This window comes from Anomalospiza imberbis, chromosome 3 (genome assembly GCF_031753505.1).
Source record: "Anomalospiza imberbis isolate Cuckoo-Finch-1a 21T00152 chromosome 3, ASM3175350v1, whole genome shotgun sequence".
NCBI classification, from domain to species: domain Eukaryota; kingdom Metazoa; phylum Chordata; class Aves; order Passeriformes; family Viduidae; genus Anomalospiza; species Anomalospiza imberbis.
The window spans coordinates 2,729,936-2,749,370 of NC_089683.1; the positions used below are offsets into that span (position 1 = coordinate 2,729,936).

General features: G+C 43.3%; 1 protein-coding gene and 1 long non-coding RNA gene across 10 annotated transcripts in view; both read left to right on the top strand.

Annotated features, from left to right (window-relative positions):
• HMBOX1 (homeobox containing 1) overlaps positions 1 to 13,352 on the top strand; it is a 104,597-nt gene extending 91,245 nt beyond the window's left edge. For 4 of the 9 annotated variants that reach the window (XM_068183149.1, XM_068183150.1, XM_068183144.1 and 1 more), the window contains 5 exons: positions 4,737 to 4,819; positions 7,031 to 7,126; positions 8,534 to 8,628; positions 8,790 to 8,891; positions 11,788 to 13,352. In XM_068183149.1, the coding sequence (XP_068039250.1) occupies positions 4,737 to 4,819; positions 7,031 to 7,126; positions 8,534 to 8,628; positions 8,790 to 8,891; positions 11,788 to 11,925 (514 nt within the window). In that variant the 3' untranslated portion in view covers positions 11,926 to 13,352. The remainder of the gene's footprint in view (positions 1 to 4,736; positions 4,820 to 7,030; positions 7,127 to 8,533; positions 8,629 to 8,789; positions 8,892 to 11,787) is intronic. The other 5 variants (XM_068183147.1, XM_068183152.1, XM_068183146.1 and 2 more) reach the window with 5 other exon arrangements.
• The window catches only part of LOC137470114 (uncharacterized), a 96,071-nt gene that overhangs the window by 68,955 nt on the left and 7,681 nt on the right, over positions 1 to 19,435 (top strand). The gene's annotated exons all lie outside the window — the stretch shown is intronic.

Sequence of the window (19,435 nt, forward strand, 5' to 3'; positions counted from 1 at the left end):
GATATTTCCCTCGCAGGTGAAGCTCCCACAGGGGTGGGAGTGGGAAGCCAGGGGTACAAACACAGAGTGAGGGAGTGAGCTTGCAGCATGTCTGCTGTTCTTCAGTAAATATCCATCTGTGTATTCTTGCCTCCCATTAATTGCAAGGTCAGTTATCCTTCCTTCAGTGAGGGTGACCTGTGTCCCCATACCTGAGTGACCTCACCTGAGAGTGACTCAGCTGCAGCAGCACTGTGAATTGTTACCTGCAACACATTAGAGCCTCTCCACTCTGAACCCCTGCCATACTTGGGAGTTTTAGCCATTAGGTCCTGCTGTAAGTTAAGCATTTCCTCAACTTGGGGTCTTTTGATCAGTTTTGGGGAGCTTTATCTCTTTCCTTATCTGGAAAAGCACCGACCCCACCAGTCCTTCTGCTGCTCGGTGGTTGTCGTTTCAGACACTTCCCTGGCAGCTGCAAAGCTGATAGGAAGCAACAAAACTTCCACTGTGGATTATCAGGAACACTACTGAGGCATTGCTTAATGCATCTGATATCTCAGCCTCGAGAACAGAAGGAGGAAAAAAAAAGATTGGCAGCTATTGCAGGAATTCAGAGAGGGGCACCTTGGTACAGAGTCAGGGGGAGGCTTCTCCTTCCATTACAGAGCCCTGGGCTGAGATGGATTCCCTCTCCATCATTGTCCTAAGCACATTATCCCTGAAAGAAAGAGGGTTTCTCTGAATCTGCAATTTTTCTAGGCTTCAGTGTTATTGAAATGAAACGGCTTCAAGGATATCTACATTCTTTACCATCATATGGATTCTCATCTCAATGTAAATTATTTGGCCACTTTTCATTTTAATCCTCCACTGTCATTTTCTACAAAAGAGATCATTTGGTTTCTTCATGGAAGGTATTCAGCTGACAGCTGCCCTTTGTCTAGAAAGCAGTGTGCCTTTGCAGGAGTTACTTGTGCCTGCTCCTTTTCTTTTTTTCCTTCCTTTTAAGTTCATATGGCTTCATATTTTTCATCTGTAGCTTTCAGAAACTTTTCAGACTGTGAACAGGTTTGTGGCTGGGAAGGGAATTTCAGACATCCTGCATTCTTTCCCTGTATACCTGGCTGATAAGAAACAGAACTAGAGGCAGAATAATTAATTTACTGCAAGAAGAAATGTAGTCCAAAAAAATCACAGTGTTTTCACAACTTCTACACGAGCAAACGAAATAGTTAGTGATGAAGTCTTGAATTTTTTTCCATTGCTTCCCTATCTTGAAAACTTAATGATTCTCATCTACTTTTCCAGAATCATAGAGTCGTATAACCATAGTGTCATTAGGGGTGAAAAAGTCCTTCAAGATCATCAAGTCCAACCATCAACCAGCATCATATTCACCACTAAGCCAGGTCCTCGAGTGCCACGTGGTGGGAGGTTTAAAATGTCATGCTTTGTGTCATGGCACATCAGCCACAAGATCTTGATGGGATGAGGATGAAATGCGGTATGTTGGTAGAGTTTATGCGCAGGGGATTTGGAGGCTGAGGAGGAAGATCAGCAATTAGGGTTGGATATTTTGGGTTACCTGGAGCTGTGAGACCTTTTCCTTTCAGGGTATGAGCTATGATAAAGCAGCTTGCACTCCTTCAAACACTAAAAGCACAATATGGAGAGGAGCAGTATGGCCTCAGGAATGGCCTTAAGCTGAAGGGGGGTAGACTTAGGTTGGATTTTGGGGAGAAATTCTTCCCTGGGAGGGTGTGAGACCCTGGCAGAGGTTGCCCAGAGAAGCTGTGGCTGCCCTTGGATCCCTGGACATGTCCAAGATTGGGTTGGAGCAACCTGGGATAGTGGAAGGTGTCCCTGCCCATGGCAGGATGTTGGAACTGAATTATCTTTAAGGTCCCTTCCACCCCACACCATCCTGGGATTGAATTCTGAGGAGAAGATTCAGTTTTGGGGAGCACACGTTGAGGGCTGGCCTAGTTTATAGGGAGGTTGAATGTGTGGGGGAAGGAGAAGTCCCATCATTAATGAGGATAAGGAATAGTCCAGCAGGGGGAAGGAGAGGCAGGTTCTAAAATTATTGTCAACTGCAGAAACAGAGTTTTAACTGCTCCTCTAGTTCCCTCTCCAGCTGGTACCCACTTGGCTTTGGGATCCCCACAAAAATGACCAGGTCAGCTGTGTGACAGCTCACTGAGATTTTTGATGCTTTTTCATAAATTGGAGATTTAGGATGAGAAGAATTTCACATTTTTTAGTGAGAATTTCTTCTAAACACTTCTTGTAGAAATGTTTAGACATTCTGCATGAAAAGATCAGAAATTCCTGTTTGAATTCAAAGAAAACGTTTCAGAATGATGAGAAATGTCAGGCAAATTAATTGTTTATAACTTAGTTGTAAAATGTTTAGAGATAAGAATTACTGCTTCAGCAGCTTCTGAGTCACAAAAATGACTGGAATACACAAAACTCCCTCATTTGCTAGAAGAGGTGTCTCATTCCTTGTCCAGTTCTGGAAGTTTGCTCCATCACAGGGAGATTTCCTGTTAATCCCAGAGAAATGTAAGCATGGGCTGAAGTTTTGTTGTTGGTAGAAAATATTTTTTGTTATTTGTTGGAGGCAGCAAAAGCCTAGCTGTGGCTTGGGAAAGGGACAGTGTTTAGTTAGGTGACAAGAAAAGGGTCACTGGTGGCTCTGGTGTTGCCTTTGCTGCTTTAATTAGTGTCTCAGTTTCTTGAATTTACAAGAGTGGGCAGTTCAAGGTCACCCTAATTGATAATTTTATGTATTTTGTAATTTCTTCCATAAATGTTGTTTTTTGTACATGTGGTGCTGGTTAGGACTCCAGGGCAGGCAATATGTTCATGTAAATAACAGAGCAGCAGTTTTCAGCTGTGATCTCTTGATGTTCCTTTATCTCAGGGTGCTTAGAGGAGGAAATGATTCTTGGCTCTGGGCAGAGGGCAGTGCTCTGCAGGTGGGAGAGCTGCAATATTGTCATGGGGCTGCTGAACTGGGATCCTGAGCTTCTGCTTCCATCACTAACCACTGGAAAAAAGCATTTTCTGCTCTGTTTTCCAAGCTCTCCATTCCCCAGAAATGCACCTTTGTACAGGACCCTGCAACCCCTTTGATCAGAAATTTGCAGGTTGAGATGGACACACACATCACTTCAAAGGCTGGAACCACGCAACGCGGACAGACACGGAAGAGAGGAAAATGCACTTTAAAAATTACCATGTCCAGAGGGCGTGATATTCATTCTAAATTTGCATAAAGCTGAACAAAGACACCAGTCCTGTGTCAGGGAACTCCTCCTTTGATTCCTCAGTCACCTTAATGCCAGCAATGAATTCACTCAGTAGTGGAAGTGTTGGCTGCCAAACTCACAACTTTTCCAACACTTGAACTGAAGTTTAAGGCAGAGCTGCCCTTCATTTAGAGAAGATTGAGCTATTCCTGTGGTTCCATTTGCTCTCTCCCAGGAGATCACCTGGATGTACACGAATGGTGCAACTCTCTGAGCTCATGTGTGATTTCTCTTACTCACTGAGCAGCAACTTTGAAATAGGACCCCATTTTGGGCATAGCTGTGACTGTAAATGACTCTGTGAACAGGGGGCTGAAGTAGTGGCACCTAAAATTCAACCTGAGTGTTCAAAATTTGGACAGAAACAGTTCTTGTATGGAATAGAATCTGGATTTCCATAGAAGGTAACTGGGGCCAATGCACTGGATGAATAATGGAAAGTAATAATTGCCTCAATATGCCTGAATCTCCTATTGCCAAATGATCTACAGTTAAGGAAATAAATGTCTTATTTTCAAATCCAGAGCAGCTGTCCAACAGCCGGGCCTGCTGCTGATCAAAGTTGATAAAAGAAATCCTAGGATTATATAGTATGGGTAATCTACAGAAAAAACAGTCCCTGCTTGTGCTGCGATTAGCAGAGTCCATTGAAGAAAACAGGACGTTTTGTAGGTTTTAATGCAGATCTGATAACCTCTGTGGAATGTAAATCAGTTCATTAAAATTTGCAGAGTAGTTCGGTGAGGTAAAAGAGGAAACAGTTTTAACTTTTATAGGATGTTTACTGCATATAAAGTACAATAAAATCATAATTATTCCAGAAAAATACTGTTAGAAATGTGCTGTGTTCAATGTGTCGTTCTGAGGAAGATCGAAAAATTCTGAATTGTGGTTTTAAAAAAACAGTCTGACTGTAGAAATTGTCCTGTGTAATTTCATAGCATCTCCACACCATATCTGTGGAGTATTTGTGTGGTTTTGCATAATACAGATATTAAAAGTATGTATGGATGTGTATATATTAACACAAGGGATCAAAATACATGTTAAACAGCTCCTTCTACCTGAGCTAGGGGTGTATCCGGGGATAAATAATAAATAAAGGATAATAAAGTCAAGGGCCTGTGGTGACTTGGAGATGATGCTTCACTTGACAATCTTAACTCTGTTATCCATGGAATTGCCTACATTTTTGGGTGTCTTAGTACAATATTCCAAATGCTGAGATAATACTCATTTATCTGAGGGATTTAGGAAGTTTCCTTCATTCCATGTGGACATAAGTGTAGGCTGATGTTACTTTACCATAAAATTCACTGTGATACCTTTGGAGGAGTGATGCATAAATCAGCAGCTGACACCTTTTAGTGGAGCTGCTTTGGAACCTTAATGCTCTGATTTCTTAAGAAACAACCTGTTTTTTTCCCCCTTTTGCAGTTACTTCAATGAGAATCAATATCCCGACGAGGCAAAGAGAGAAGAAATTGCCAACGCCTGTAATGCAGTTATACAAAAACCAGGTGAGGAGCTGCTGGGGGGAGTCCTTCCCAAAAACAAGGAGGTTTCAACACCTTGAGTTTTGAGACTGATGTTTGCAGAATCACAGAATCATTTGGGTTGAAAAGACCTCCAAGGTCATCTACCTTTGACTGATAAATCAGGTTTTTGGAGGAGGAAGGAGCTCAGCTCTCTTGTTTTTCAATATTTTACAGCTTCCAGACAGGGATCTCAGATTAGAACCTGGCTGTTAATGGAGGACCTTATCTTTAGGTCAACAAGTGGCATTTTCCCTGTTTCTGGAGAAGTTATACTTGGGAGAGGAGCATGAATATTCAGTGTAGTGTTAGTGGATGCACCTGCCTTTGCTTAGTTTTGCTAACCAAACATTTACATAGATTTCAGAACTTGTGTTTTGGATATATTTAGATTTCTTACAACCAGAATAAAAATTAATGAGAAGGCAACTAAAGCGTGAGTCACACGCATGGAATCACAAAATTATTTAGGATGGAAAAGCCTCCGGGATCATTGAGTCCAACCATCCCAAGCACTGCCAAGGCCAACACTGATCCATGTCCTCAAGTGCCTCATCCATAGGGTTTTTAAATCCCTCCAGGGATGGGCACTCCACCATCTCCCTGGGCAGCTGTGCCAGGGCTGGACAGCCCTTTCCAGGCGGGAATTGTTCCCAATATCCAGCCTGAACCTCCTCTGGTGCAGTTGAGGCCATTTCCTCTTGTCCTGTCCCTGTTCCCTGGGAGAAAAGATGGATCCCACCTTTTTATCCTTTCAAGGAGTTGTGGAGAGCTGGGACTGTCACAGGATAGCTCAGGGTCAGACCAGTTTAGGATGGAAGTGACCTCTGGAGTTCATCTGGTGAGGCAGGACCAGCTTAGATGAGATTGTTCAGTTTTCAGTATCTCTAAAACCAGAGGTTCTCCCGCCTCCAGGCCCCTGTTCCACAATGTCGAGCACTCTCATGGCAAAGTACTTTTTCCCTAATATCTGCTGAAATTTTTCTTGAAAAATCTATCAGGTAGAGGACCAGAGAGCTGAGGATTTGATTCCTGGCTGTGCTGCTGGTTTGTGGAGCAACTTGGAACAAAGTGCTGCAAGGCCATGTCAGGGAGCAGTAAAATTCTGCCAGTGGTGCTGATGCCAAGCATTAGGCAGCAGCCAAGCTATCAATTTCCAGAGTTTTCTTTCTTTCACTTGTCTCATCTCTCCTAACTTATTTAAGTGTGCAGATTTCTGCAATTACATGGGTGTTTTGTATGCTGAATAAACAAACTTTGAGAAGGAGTCAGAAGCAGGGGGGGTGCTTAACCCTGTATAGCCTGCAGAGGTCTGAGGATGCAGATATAGGGATATTTTATACAGGGTCAAGAGCAACTGAAGAGGTTTCCAGGATGTCCTTGGAATACTGAATCCCTCCAGTCTTCCCTTATTTACAGTGATGATCACGTAAAAGCATAGTTTTTTTTATAGCTGCCTTTTGGTTTTTGGGAAGTTTTTTTGTTGGTTTAAGTGTAAAAATCCAGTTTCCAGCATCCACCCCCATTCTCCCAAAAGATCCCAAATTTCCTGGTACAGTTTGGAGAGTGTGATGGGTGCTGGGGACTGAGAAAAAGGAAAGCAGTTTGCAAGGGTGACACAAAACCACTTCATTCATTTTGCTGCTGTGTAAAACAGTGAATGGTACCCTCGTGACACATAGTAAGAGAAGGAGCCCCAGGGATCCGGTTTGTGGCAGGAATTTCAGTTTTTGGAACCTCAGTTTTGTGCTCGAACTGGAAAAGCAGCCCTTCATTCTTCCATGGCTCTGGATTGAGTTGGTTAAAGCTGCAAGGAAATTCCTGTAATTCAGATTTTTAAAAAACAGAAGAAAAGCGGATACTTGTCAGTTAGTGCCACAGCACCTAGACACTGGAATGTGATCCACATAAAGTTCACTTTTTTTCTCAGTTATAATAACTTGCCAGTGCTGTTTGTGTTTCAGGGGTTTATCCCATAGAATCCCAGAATCGTTTGGGTGAGCAGGGACCTCAAAGCTCATCTAAAATTCCAATCCCAGAACAGGGACAGAGACTCCTTCCACTATCCCAGGTTGCTCCAAGTTCTAGTCCAACCTGTTCTTGGACACTTGCCAGGGATGTGGCAGCCACAGCTTCTCTGGAACCCAGTGAGTAACACCACTGAACTATTATTTTTTCCCTCCGTTGCTTTCCTAGGAAAAAAGTTGTCGGATTTGGAGAGAGTTACCTCCCTCAAAGTGTACAACTGGTTTGCCAACAGGAGGAAGGAGATCAAGAGAAGAGCCAATATCGGTAATGTATCACAGAGCCTGCCTGCAAGGCTTGGGGTTTGCTCAGGAGAGGTGGCAATTACATAAGAATAAATTAGTGAAAACACCAGAGGTGCTGACAGCCTCGGGAGAAATGTGGAGGAATTATGAAAATGAGTCTCTTGCTGTTCCAGATTTTTTGTGAAAATATGTGTAATTCGTAGAATTCTGTCATCAGTGCAGGAAAAGTGATGCAGTTACAAAGTTTTACTGGAAGATCAGCTTAAAAAAGCAAAGTGAGAATTTAATAGGTGGAAGGAGAGTTGCATTTCCCTCCTTTGAGTATCCAAACTCAAATCTAAAATGAAACCTCAAAATTGTAAATAAAGGAGATAGAGATGTTGGGTGGTTCACAAACTTAGTGTGGTTTTTATCCTGGTTATACTCTGCCCCTGACAGCTTTCCAAGGTTTTGCCCAGGGACAAGAGGCTGGAAAAAAGCCACATTTTTTGTTGATGATCAGGAAAAAACAAAAATCACTTCAGAGTTAACCCTGTGGATTCTTAGCTAAATTGTAAGGAAATCCAAAGTGACTCTGAACTTGTAGGAAGGAGACCCTCTGATGTGGATAAGATGTTCTAAGGAGAATAAATCACCTCAGTGGCTTGGATTCAACAAACTCCTGTCTTTCATAAAAAGTTTGATGCCCTTACTTAGATATTATGCAGAATTACTTTAGCAGGACATGGGTGAACAGGCATCCATATCTGCTTATTTCCAGTATTTTTAATTATTTCAAATGTTCCACTATTTTGCCTTATTTCTGAATAAGAAAAAAAAGCTCCTATTACATTATTTAGCATGTTCCCGAAGTTTAACTAAATTTATTTTTCTGCAAGTAAAAATGGCTTCTCAAAGGGATGGGGGAATAAAGCAAACTCAGTCCAAGGTGGGTGGAGTTTCGTGTTTGGGGAGGAGATTTGGAAAGAGATCAAAAAGAATCAAGGAGAGCTTTAGATATATGGATCCTACTGGAAGATGGATTGTTGTGTTTTCAAATCCCTGAAGTGCTTTCAGAAATTTCACCCATCTATTTTCAGACACTCCCCACCCCCTGAGTTCTGCCAGTCCAAACTGTAGGGGAAGATTTACAGGGAATGCCTTTGCCACCCCAGTGCCTTAGAAATGACACTGATTTCTGTTAGGACTGCTGGAAGACAGGGATTTTTACTCCCAGACAGGTCTGGTAGTTGGCAGGGGAAGATTTCAGGCAAACCAGTGTTAGTACCTGTGCTGCCTCCCCAAAGGCTGGAGAGTGAAGAGGAAGGTGCTAGGAGCCAGCCCTGTTCCTCCAGTTATTCTAACTTCCACAAAAAGGAAAAAAAACCCGAGTTACTGTAACTTCTCCAATGCATCAGATAAATGAGGGATCCATTTGCTTTTTTCGAAGAAGCAGCAATCCTGGAGAGCCATGGAATAGATGTACAGAGTCCAGGAGGTCACTCCAACAGCGACGACGTGGACGGCAACGACTACTCAGAGCAGGTGAGCACTGGAGCCTCATGGCCCAAACAGGGAGAACTCAAACACCTAAAAAGGCCCTTTTGCCTCTTGAAAATCCTGTTTTGTTTGGCTTTTGTGTCACTGTGATGGGGAAAGGGTGAGAATCCAGTATTCACCCACATGGATTTGTTGCCTCACAACAGGACACTTGGCAAGTACGCAACGGGGAGGAGGAGGGACGATGTTCCGAGGGAGGCAGAGAAGCAGAGAAGGTAGAAGAAGACAGGAGGATCTGCTCCAAACAAGCAAGTTACACCCCTCACACCACACACATTGTCTGAGACACGGCAGGAGAGCCTCACCTCAGCCACAGCCCCGCCATCCCCATGCTCTCCCTCCCCAGCACTCTGAGTCCCCTCTCTCAGGAGAGGATGGACAGGTCTTTCACAGTCCATGGTGTGTCAGGCACCAGCAATTATCCCTGAAAATCTGGGCACCTCTTGCACCTCTGATTTCCTTCTGCAAGAAAGGCCCTGTTCTAGCCAGGGCCGCCCCTGCTGTAAGCTGCTGACCCAGCCCCAGACATGAGCAGGAGAGAGCCTTGCCCAGGACCCTGCAGAATTCCTTGTGCCAGCCTTTCCCAGCAGGATTCTGAGCACTGAGCATCCTCCTGGAAGTTCCTGAGCTCCCTCTGTTCTGCGGGAGAGCCTTTCAGGAGCTTCATCCCTCAGACACTGACAGACAAAGGGTGAAGGGTGGGGGGAAAGGATTTGTTTTACTAAACTCTGACCTTTAATTGGCCCATTCCATATTGTTCTACAAGAGTGTGCCACTATTTGGATTGTTTACATGTTATCTGTCTTTTTTTGTTGTTGTTTGTTAGTTTTTGCATTTTAATTCTTGCCTGTTCTCTCTTTTTCTTGGTTATTTTTAACCCTTGACAGCAACTTCTTTTCTAAATTCTCTAGCAAAAGAATAGCCCTTCCCACACTCTGAGCCCTCACCTACCCTAAAGTTGGTGACCCTTCCTTCACGCACCTTCCTGACAGGTATTGCATCCCCTTCCCAATTTTCCCAGTGTTGGCCAAACCCCCAGGGCTGTGTGTGCTTGGCACCAGTGACTCGACCAGTTCACTCCCAGCTTTTGAGAGGAGATATTTCTGTGCTACCCCACAGCTGGGTTGGATCGCTTTTCCCTGCCTCTTTTGGGAGGAGCTGGGAGTTCTCCCTCTCCAAAGGCTGCTGGTGGAGTGGAACAGCAGCTGAGTGTCCTGGAATGAGTCCCTGGCACATTTGGCTCTGGCCCAGTGCAGCAGATCCCTGGCAGAGGCATCCCCAGCTGCTCTGCTCCTGATGGGGATTGAGACCCTTTTTAGAGGTCAGCACCAGCAGATTTGGTGGGACCAACTTTTCTGGCTCTCATTGATGAGAAGCTGCTCTGTGACTGCTATGAAATACTTAGAAACCACTGCCAAGCCCAGAAAATTCCCTGTCAGACAGACAGGACTGGAATACTGAGGTGGAGCATGATGTAGACTCCTGAACTATGTTTTTCTTCTGTTCATTAACCAGCATACTTTGAAAAGAGGAATAAATTGGTTATTATAATTTAAAGATCTTTGTTTAGAGGCCTTAGAAATGACATTTCTCAGTAATCTATGAGGTGTCATTAGCAGCAAAGCAGATTAAATGGCAGGTTCTCCTGATTACCATTTAACATCCCTTAGCTGTTAAACCCAGAAATTCTGTATTCCACAGAAACATTTAAACTCTAATAAACGTTAAAACACAAAATTTATCTTAAAAGTGCGAATTTTGTTATACTAACAAAGTTCCTAAAACCCCAGATTTTAGGGCTCTGTATTTGTACCATGACAAAGGTTTCTGAGAGGCCCTAAAATTTACCAGACCCTTGTTATATATAAATGAATGAATCCTTCTAAATAACCTCAGATTTTACCAAATCCTGGCTTTTTTTTTTTTTTGTTTTTTTTTTGGTCCTCCTCAACATTTGTCACCCATCATCTCAATTTAAAAATGCTCTATGCATGTTTTAAATTTTAAATCACACAAGTTCATCACTTGAAGGCTGTTGGGAGACTGATAAATGTTTATCATTTCCTTTCTGTAAATGGTAATAATTTAAAAATCCAAGATCACAGGGGGATAACTATTAGTGCCCTGTTTTAAAGAGGGGAAAGCACCATCATTTTTCCCCAAATTCCCTATTTAATTTATAGTGGTTCCAGTCCCCTTCAGTCACTGGTTTTCTTAGCATTCGTAGAGTTTTCCAACATCTTTTCCCCTGTATCTGTGTGAATTCAGTGTTTTCACAGGATGCTGACTTGGACCAAGGGCTAGGCTCAGTTTGTGTCATGGTTCTGGTCAATAGTCGCAGTTAAAGAAAAAGTACCTCACTACTGTATATAGAATGATTTCATTCTAGTAGCTTCCAGCTTCTGGAAGTCAGTAGTTTTAAGAGGCTTCCTGGGTTTCCATAATTTCTAGCAGACTAATTTTCCCTGGATTTGTCAAACACACACCTTTTAAAGCCGTTTTTCCTTTTGTCTGATGTAAAAATCAGTGGATCCTGAACTGAACTATGCAAAGTGAGCAGTGCTTCCCACTGCTGCCTTGGATCACATTGTCATTCCATCAAGTGTCTTTGATTATTAGATCATAAAAACCATGGACAATTGTCCTCTTATTTTCCAATTATTTGTAATAAACATTTATCATATCAGCTATCAGCCGTTTCTTCCCCAGACTGGAAGACTTGATTCTGTTTAGCTTCTTCTCATGAGGATCAAATAGAATCAGAGAACCCACACAATGGTTTGGGTTGGAAGGGACCCTAAAGTTCATCTCATCCACCCCCAGCCATGGCCAGGGATGATCAGAACTGTATATTCCAACTACAAGCATGGACCTGTGCCATGCCCAGTGATTCCTGTCTTAATTTACTTTCCTGACTACTTAACCTCGTGTATCGCTTCTGTCTTTATAATTCAATATTTTCCTCCACTCCCTGCCTTGTTTTGTCTGCACAGTGAGGGAAACCAGTCCTAAACCAGTCCTAAACCCACGTTGTGACCCTGCTCTGTCCCCCCACAATCACTCGGCGCATTTGTTTTCTCCACTGTTGTTTTGGGCTTGTGGAATAACCCTGCTTCTCTCTGCTCCTTCCCACATGGTTCCCAGGATGACAGCACTAGCCATAGTGACCACCAAGACCCCATTTCCTTAGCCGTGGAGATGGCAGCAGTCAACCACACCATCCTGGCTCTGGCCCGGCAAGGAGCCAACGAGATCAAGACAGAGGCTCTGGACGACGACTGATGCCAAGAAAGGGGAGGGTCAAAGCAAGAAGTAACTTAGTTTTAGACGTAGCACCTTAGCAGACTTTCCTCGGTCCTTAATATGTGTTCTTACAGTATAACTTTGCAGTTTCTTGTACGTCAGTTAGCTGTTAGGGTCTTGTTCTGTGAAGATGGCATGGTGCCCTCAGCCTTTGCATATACTCTCTCAGTATTAATTCCCAATAAATAATCAATCAACCAATCAACCTCCCTCTCCCGGCCCCCAGTGGCTAGAAAGGTAAAATCAAAAAAAAAAAAAAAAAAAAAAAAAAAAAGAAAAAAAAAAAGAAAAAAAAAATCTTGCTGCTCTGTCTTAGCATTCAAAGTGCTTCCAGGTATTTTAGAGAGCCCTCAATTACAAGTCTTAGGCTACACTTAAAATCTTGGATAACCTTAGAGATGGTGTTAAAACCGATAGTCCGTACGCTTTCCCTGCCCTGAGACTGAAAGGATGCAAGCTGAGGTAGTGGCACAGGGTCGATGGACACCAGACTGGGAGTATCAACAGAGAGTAAAAAGAACACTTAGAAACCCCACTCCAGCGTGGGAATAAATGATTTCCAGCTGCAATAAGCCGTGCCTCACTGGTCATACAGTGACTCCGTTTACTTTCGGGTGCTGTGCCGAGAATGTCCATTGGAAACACATTCCCACATTTCAGTTGATGCTCACATATTCAACACAGACATCCTCTACTCTCACAAGCTGCGTGGCTTAGTGGAGAAGTGCTGCCTTCTGCCTCTGCGACCATGGTTGAAGCCCAGCCTGGGATCAAATGAAAAATGAGCTGAATGTCTAATGGACAGCAGTCCACTTCTCAGAACCACTGCTCGTTCTTGGCATGGCTGGCAGTGCCTGCTCAGAAGAGGTCTAGACTCTTACCCATCCGTCATTAACAATTTCACCTTTAATTCCTCCTCTCTCACCTTTTCTGTCCCCACTCTACTCCCCTCTCTACTTTGCCACTTTCGAAAGCAATGTTTTCCAGGAAGGTTGTTAAGGTCCTAAAATGGGTGAGTGGATTTTTACACGCCTGTGTAAGTAATGCCTACGTCCTGACTAGCCTGAAAGGTTACTGGAGAATTCGACATCTGACCGTTGCTAGATAACCATCAGAGCATAAATATTCTCCTAAATACGAACTTTTTTTGTTTGTTTGAAGGCAGGAGGATCTCTTACCTGAGAAATGGGGTGTGAATGTTTTGTGTTCTCTTTACTCTGTTAAGGTGTGAGAAAGCTATACTGCTACGAGCAATTTAATTAATAATTGGAAGCCATACTGATAATGGATGTGGTAATATTTGTAAAGCAAACCTACTCTAAGTAGCAGGAACTAATGGAATTGTTTTCCTTGATCATATGTAGCACTTTTGTTACTTTTTTCTTAAAGATATTTATATTTGATAAGTCTTTTTTTTATCATTTGAGAATTCCAAATACCAAACAGCAAACTTGCATTACAGAGTCACCCTGCGATCACCTTGTCATCTAGTATCTAAATGATGAACTGTGTGTGCATCTAAGAAAATTACATCTGCTAGCATTGTGTGGAAATGATCTCCTGGCATCCTGATAAAATGATATGTTGCTGCCGGTAAGAGGAAACGTTTTGATGGAAACAGCACGAGAAGCGTTAGAGACGGGCAGGGCTGTGTTACATTAACAGAGAACAAATTAAAAACCTACGGAAATTTTTGTATAGAGACACATATATAAAAGTTTGCATAGCGTTTCCTCCACATTCCGCTTTATCTTCCCAGTTCGTGTGGGAATAGCTTAAAGAGGGGAAAACAGCTCAAGGATGGGTTTCCCTTTGCTCCCCTCCACTTCCGAGGTGGAGCGAAGGGAAGTTCCTGTTGCTCACCTTGTTCTCATCCCTTCCTCCCTCTTAACCCTCAGAGAGCTTCATGACCTCTCCAGTGTGGCTCCTCAGCAGGTTTTGAGCCAGGCTGAGCTCTGTCCATATGGAGCAAACTGCTCCCCCACGTGCCGAGGAGATCCTGTGCTCCCAGAGAGCACTGCCGTGCCGCCTCTTTGTCCCTTGGAAGATCTATAGGTAGGGCTTGGCCTCGCCTTCCACGTACAGATTTCATTGGAGAATTTATGTGCTTTCCTTAGATACAGATCACTGGAGCAGAATGAAGCCGTCTTTTTTTTTCCTGTTCTACTGCATTTCTTGAGTAGGCAAATTCATGAGTAGCATCAGGGCAGACTCAGGAAAGGCAGGACTTGGATCAGTGACCATTGCACCACTGCAGTTATATTCTTACTGCCTGTATGAATGTTTTGGTACTTAGGAGTGAAAGGATGGGGAGAGCTTTTATTTCTATTTTTGCACAGCAGAATGATCGAGCAAACTCGAGCCTTAGTGGAATTTTACCTACTTATTCATTCCACAGTCACACACTGAGCTGACAAGCAACATCCACGATTTATAGTAAGGAGATTTTAATAATCGATGACCTCTTTACACTGGGCTTGCCACCACCATTTGTTCTGGCTGTTTCATTTTAAAAAGAACAGACTCAAACTGTTGGACAGCTGCAATTTTAAAAGAAATATTGCTTATTGCTTACTATAGTATCTCTAAAAAAAAAAATAGGCATTGTTTGAGGCTTTGCCTTTTTAAAGCAACAGGGACGAATAAAAATAGTATTAGAACTTAGTATCCTGATTACAGGTTCATGTGATGTAGGATCAAAGTAACACCACTGAAATTGTGTGTCTGTACCATCTAATGTACAATAATCTGGCCTTAATTCTACTTGTCACTGTCAGGAAGCTGCTGACATCCCACATCAGTATCTTCTCTGAAGGTTAAACAGGTAAAAAACCCCTTGTGAGCAGCTGGAGATTGGCAGATGTTCCTGCGCTGTAAATACCCAGTTTTTACCTTCCCACATCATCATCTTAGCAGAGAAAATATCACATATCTGGGGAATCAACCCCTTGGTTCCGTGGGGTCAGTGTTTGGGGTGTGTCTGTTCTGGCTTCTCTTTGGGCATCGGGAGGTATGAGGAAGGAGTGGCACCTCAGCTGTCCCCAGGGTACTCCTGGCAGGTTGTTGCCTTCATTCTGGAAGTTCATAAGGAGCCATTTGCAGCTGGTCAATCCCTTTTTGGTTTGAGGTGAATTATCTGTAATGGGACAGGTGCTGATGTGATGGTACCCAGACCAGCGAATGTGATCTGGAGTAAGTGAAAGAATCGGTGGAGGGTGAGTCCTGGAATTCAGGAATCCTGGAATTCTTTATTTTGGGGGTTTTTCCACAATATGGGAGTTGTCTTTGTCTTTCTGTGTGTGGGCTGCCTTGGAAATGAAGCCTCATTTTGGTAGCACTGCAATGGAGTGGCAGTTAGTTGTAGCCAGGCTGGAGTCACTGCAGTTTGTTCTCGGGGGGGTTCCCTTGAAGTGGCTCTGGTGGCACATCCGAGCTACCTTTTTGTTCTGTGAACAGAGAAGAAGTTAATTTAAGAAGCTCCTCATCTGTGATGGTCACAGATTGCTTTTACCTTTGTGGAGTGAGTTCTGGCTGGTATTTTGTCCCTCATAACGTCCTTTTACTTGAGTTGTTGTCTCTGACCGTCTTCTTAAAACAACAATTTCTACCTCCACTTCTTTTCTGGATTGTTTTGGTGTTGGGTTTTTCTTTAGTTCCCCCACCATTTTTCCTGAAGTATGAGATCCCAAACATTTGCAAAAGCCTTACGAGTTGATAAAAATCAGCAGATTTGTTTTCTGTTGATCTTCTGAATACTCTGTAGGAGACACGTGTGGTCATAGTGAAGTCCTGTGCTGGATGTGAGCCTGCAGTGCACCCTTGCAGCAATTAAGGAGTCCAATTAAGAGCCTTCAGGAGGTCATGGAAAGGATTTAGACCCCTCTGTCCATCATTTGTGGGGCCATTGTGTGGGCAGGAGGGGACAGATGGGAGGGTTGGAGTACATCCACACAGTGGGAGATTGTAGGAGCTGGGATTGTCCAGACTGGCTCTGGGGACATCCCAAATTTTGCGTTTTAACTGTCTTAATAAATCAGTTTTAACTTGGGGGTCCAGTGCAGGATCAGGAGTTGGACTTTGATGATCCTTGTGGATCCCTTCCAACTCAGGATATTCTGTGATTCCAGAGAAGAGAAAGCCAGGCTCTTCTCAGAGGTGCCCAGCAAAAACCCTGAGGGGCAGAGGGCTGGAGTTGCATGAAGGAAAATCCCAGATGAATATAAATAGAAGTATTTTCATGCTCAGTGGTAGAAATGACCCAGAAAGTCAGTGAAATTCCCATCCTTAGGGATACTCAAAATTCAACTGCATGGACAGGGTTGGATTAGAGACCTCCAGAGGTCTTTTCTGACGTAAATTATTCTCTGATTCTGTGCAGACCTGCTCAGGCTGAGGTGTTCCCTAGTTCTGATTTGTACATGTTGACTTGTTTAAAGAAATTCTGTTAATTTGTTAAGGTTTTTTTTCTGTTTTGCTGATCATAAATATTATCTTTTCTAGTTTACTAATAGAGAGGAGCTTTATTTGCAGGGTCTGGCTCCAGGCTCCAATCAAGCCATAAGTTAGAGATTTCATTAATTATTTGCTCTGTTTACACAGTTCTTCAGGGAAATTTGACTTACTCTGTTTGTTTCATTGCCTAACATCAGACTGGTAAGTTTTTCATGTTTTTGTAACATTTGTGATTTGTAGATCAGTTTTTGCCTTCATTTGTGAAGATTTATCTTTGTCATGCTGCTGTGAGTGCAAGGGAGAAACTCCACATAGCTGAACCTATTTCAGGAAAAATTGGGATTAACTCTAGACCACTGGTAACTACTGTGGTAAGCCAGAAATTTTGGGTCAGTAAATCACAGATTGGTGATTATTAGGAGCTGAAAGGGTTTGATTGGGAAAAAGTCAGATTATGCTCACTTGGATCCCCCCTTTCTTTATGCTGTTGGCCACTTTCAGGAGAAGCAATGTGATAGTTGAAATAGGTTTTATTTTTCATCCAGATAAACCCACTAAAATTGGTGTAAGAATTTTCCAAACTCAAAATTGCTGCCTTGATGCAGGATGTTGGTTCCCTATATGTGATCCTAACGGGAATCCAAAGCTGGAGTCAGTCACATTTTCCTTGGAAATTACTAAATTCACTGTGCGACCCTGCCTGTAATCCTGAGCTGTGAGTATTCAGTTGGGGATGGTTTCCAGCCCCTCCCCTACTCTTTTTAATTTACCCCTGCTCATTTTAATTAATATTTATAATAATGTTCCTCCTCCCACTCCAGCTCCATCATGGTGCAGCCCCCACTTCCCAGTGCTCATCAGCTTCTTTCAAACTCATTGTGAAATTACCAGCAATTTTTAGGGGGTTTTGTCAAAATTTTGCTCTTATTTTATCTGAGTTTTCTCACTCAAGTAGCTCTTGCACTCTTTGAAGTTATTTAACTTGATAATGTTATTTTGATCAAAGTCTTAAGCTTATAGGCAATAATCTTTGGTTTGGTGCAGCTTTTGGCATTTGGCAGGAGTCTTTGTTGGCAGAATTGGTCTTAAAATTGTGTTGCATGTCAGTGATCTTAATCCATGTTCCTTACATGGATTTTGTGTGTTTGTAGCAGCAGTCAGGGATTGGATCCTGATCCCAGCTACTTTAATGGAGTTTTGTGGAGTTTTCACTGTGATTCCTTGGAAGGGAAGGTTGATGGCCTGACCAAAAAAATACCTTGCAGTTCCCAAGAAGAGTTGCAGAGATATTTCAGCCTGAAACATTCCCCCTTGGGCTTTTGAGCAGCTGGGATATTTACTCAGGATATTGGATCAGTTATTGGCCAAAAGGGATTTGGTACAGCCCTAAAACCTTCATTTCAGCCTCTCTTTCTGCTGTCAAATGTATCGGGTTTAAACTGTCTGACTAAAGACATTGCACATTCATGAAAACCAGAGGCATTCTAGAGATGGCAGCTACAAATCCAAATTTAAAATACACTGAAATTATCTTTTCTTCCTTTGTGAGAAATGTATTACAACTAGAGGAGCGTGGTTGAGTGTTTTGAGGACTGTCAGTAAGGTGACAGTGATTTGATGTTGGTTTTTGTCCAACAAACGTAAATCAAATCAAACCAATGGAAGTTTATCTCAGTGGCAGCAGTGAGGCAGAGGGAGAAAAATTTAACTCTTTTACTGAAGAGTTTGTTGCCATCCTTGGCCTTAGGTTTTGTCACTTAAAAATAGCCTGGAATTGTTTGCTTTGTGTAGTTTATATCAGAGAATTGTGGAATGGGTTGAGTGGGAAGGGATTTTAAAGAGCATCCAGTCCCACCCATGCCATTGCCAGGGACACCTTCCACTCTCCCAGGTTGCTCCAAGCCCCAGTGTCCATCCTGGCCCTGGACACTTCCAGGGATGGAACAGCCACAACTGCCACGGAGCTAGAAAGTAATTTGCCATTTGAAACACGGGGGAAAATTCACAAAACATTTTAAATGACCCTTTTGATCAGGCTGATGCAGCAAAAGAACCAATGGGCTTGATGGGTGCAGTGTGGAGCTCTTTCCCATTCTTTCAGGGAGGTCTGGAGTGCTCCAGCCAAGAGCTCAAGCAGGAATGAACTGAAGCCATTGAGCTGGAGAGGGCTGGTGATGGGCCTTTGATGTTTCTGTATGTGCAGAGCATCTCTCCCTCAGCTGCCTTGGCAGAAGCCTCCCTCTGCCATTTATTCCCTCTCTGCTCAATGGCAGCGGGTGTGTTCTGCTGATCAAAACACCCAGCACACTTGTGCTGAATGCTTTCAGGCTGCAGCCAGGGTAATTGGGATGGGCAGGATAAATGCATGGGAGTATGGCAGTCGCAGTGATGGCAGCTCTTTTCAATGGCTGGGTGTCCCTGACGGGTAATTAGCAGCTTTAGAACTGCGGGGATTGGCATGGCCGTGATTAAAAGGATTTCTGTCTTTTCTGTGATTGAAAACAGAAGATCTCCCGCCCCCTAATTCTCTTTTAATACCAGTGTTATTAGTGACACTTGGAACACAGCTCCTCTGTAAACTTAAATAATGACCTCAGTGAATGGTGACTTACAACAGCAGGGACTGAACCCAGCTCAGTTTTCTATGCAAAGCTGCTCCTCCTGATTCTGTGTTCCCTGCACCACGTGTGTGTCACTCCCAGTGAGCTGGGGAGACAAAGAGGACATTAGGTTGTGTGACAGCCTGGGTACAGATTGCCCAGGGCCTGCTTTAGCTCTTCTGGCTCATTTTGGATGTAAAGAGATGAAGAGGATGAGCTATGAACTCCACAGGACTCATCCCGAGTTTTCACCTCTCTGCCGGTGGAGGGTTTCTTGGAGCAGGGAATGTCCCCCGCTCTTGGGTGCCACTCTAAATTCCCATTTCCTGTTTGGAAGCCTTATGAGCACTTGTTGCCGTGTTCTCCTCCAGCTCTGCTCTCTCAGCTAACACAGTGTAGTGACAGGAGCTAATCCCCGTTTTTCCTTCAAAAAAAAA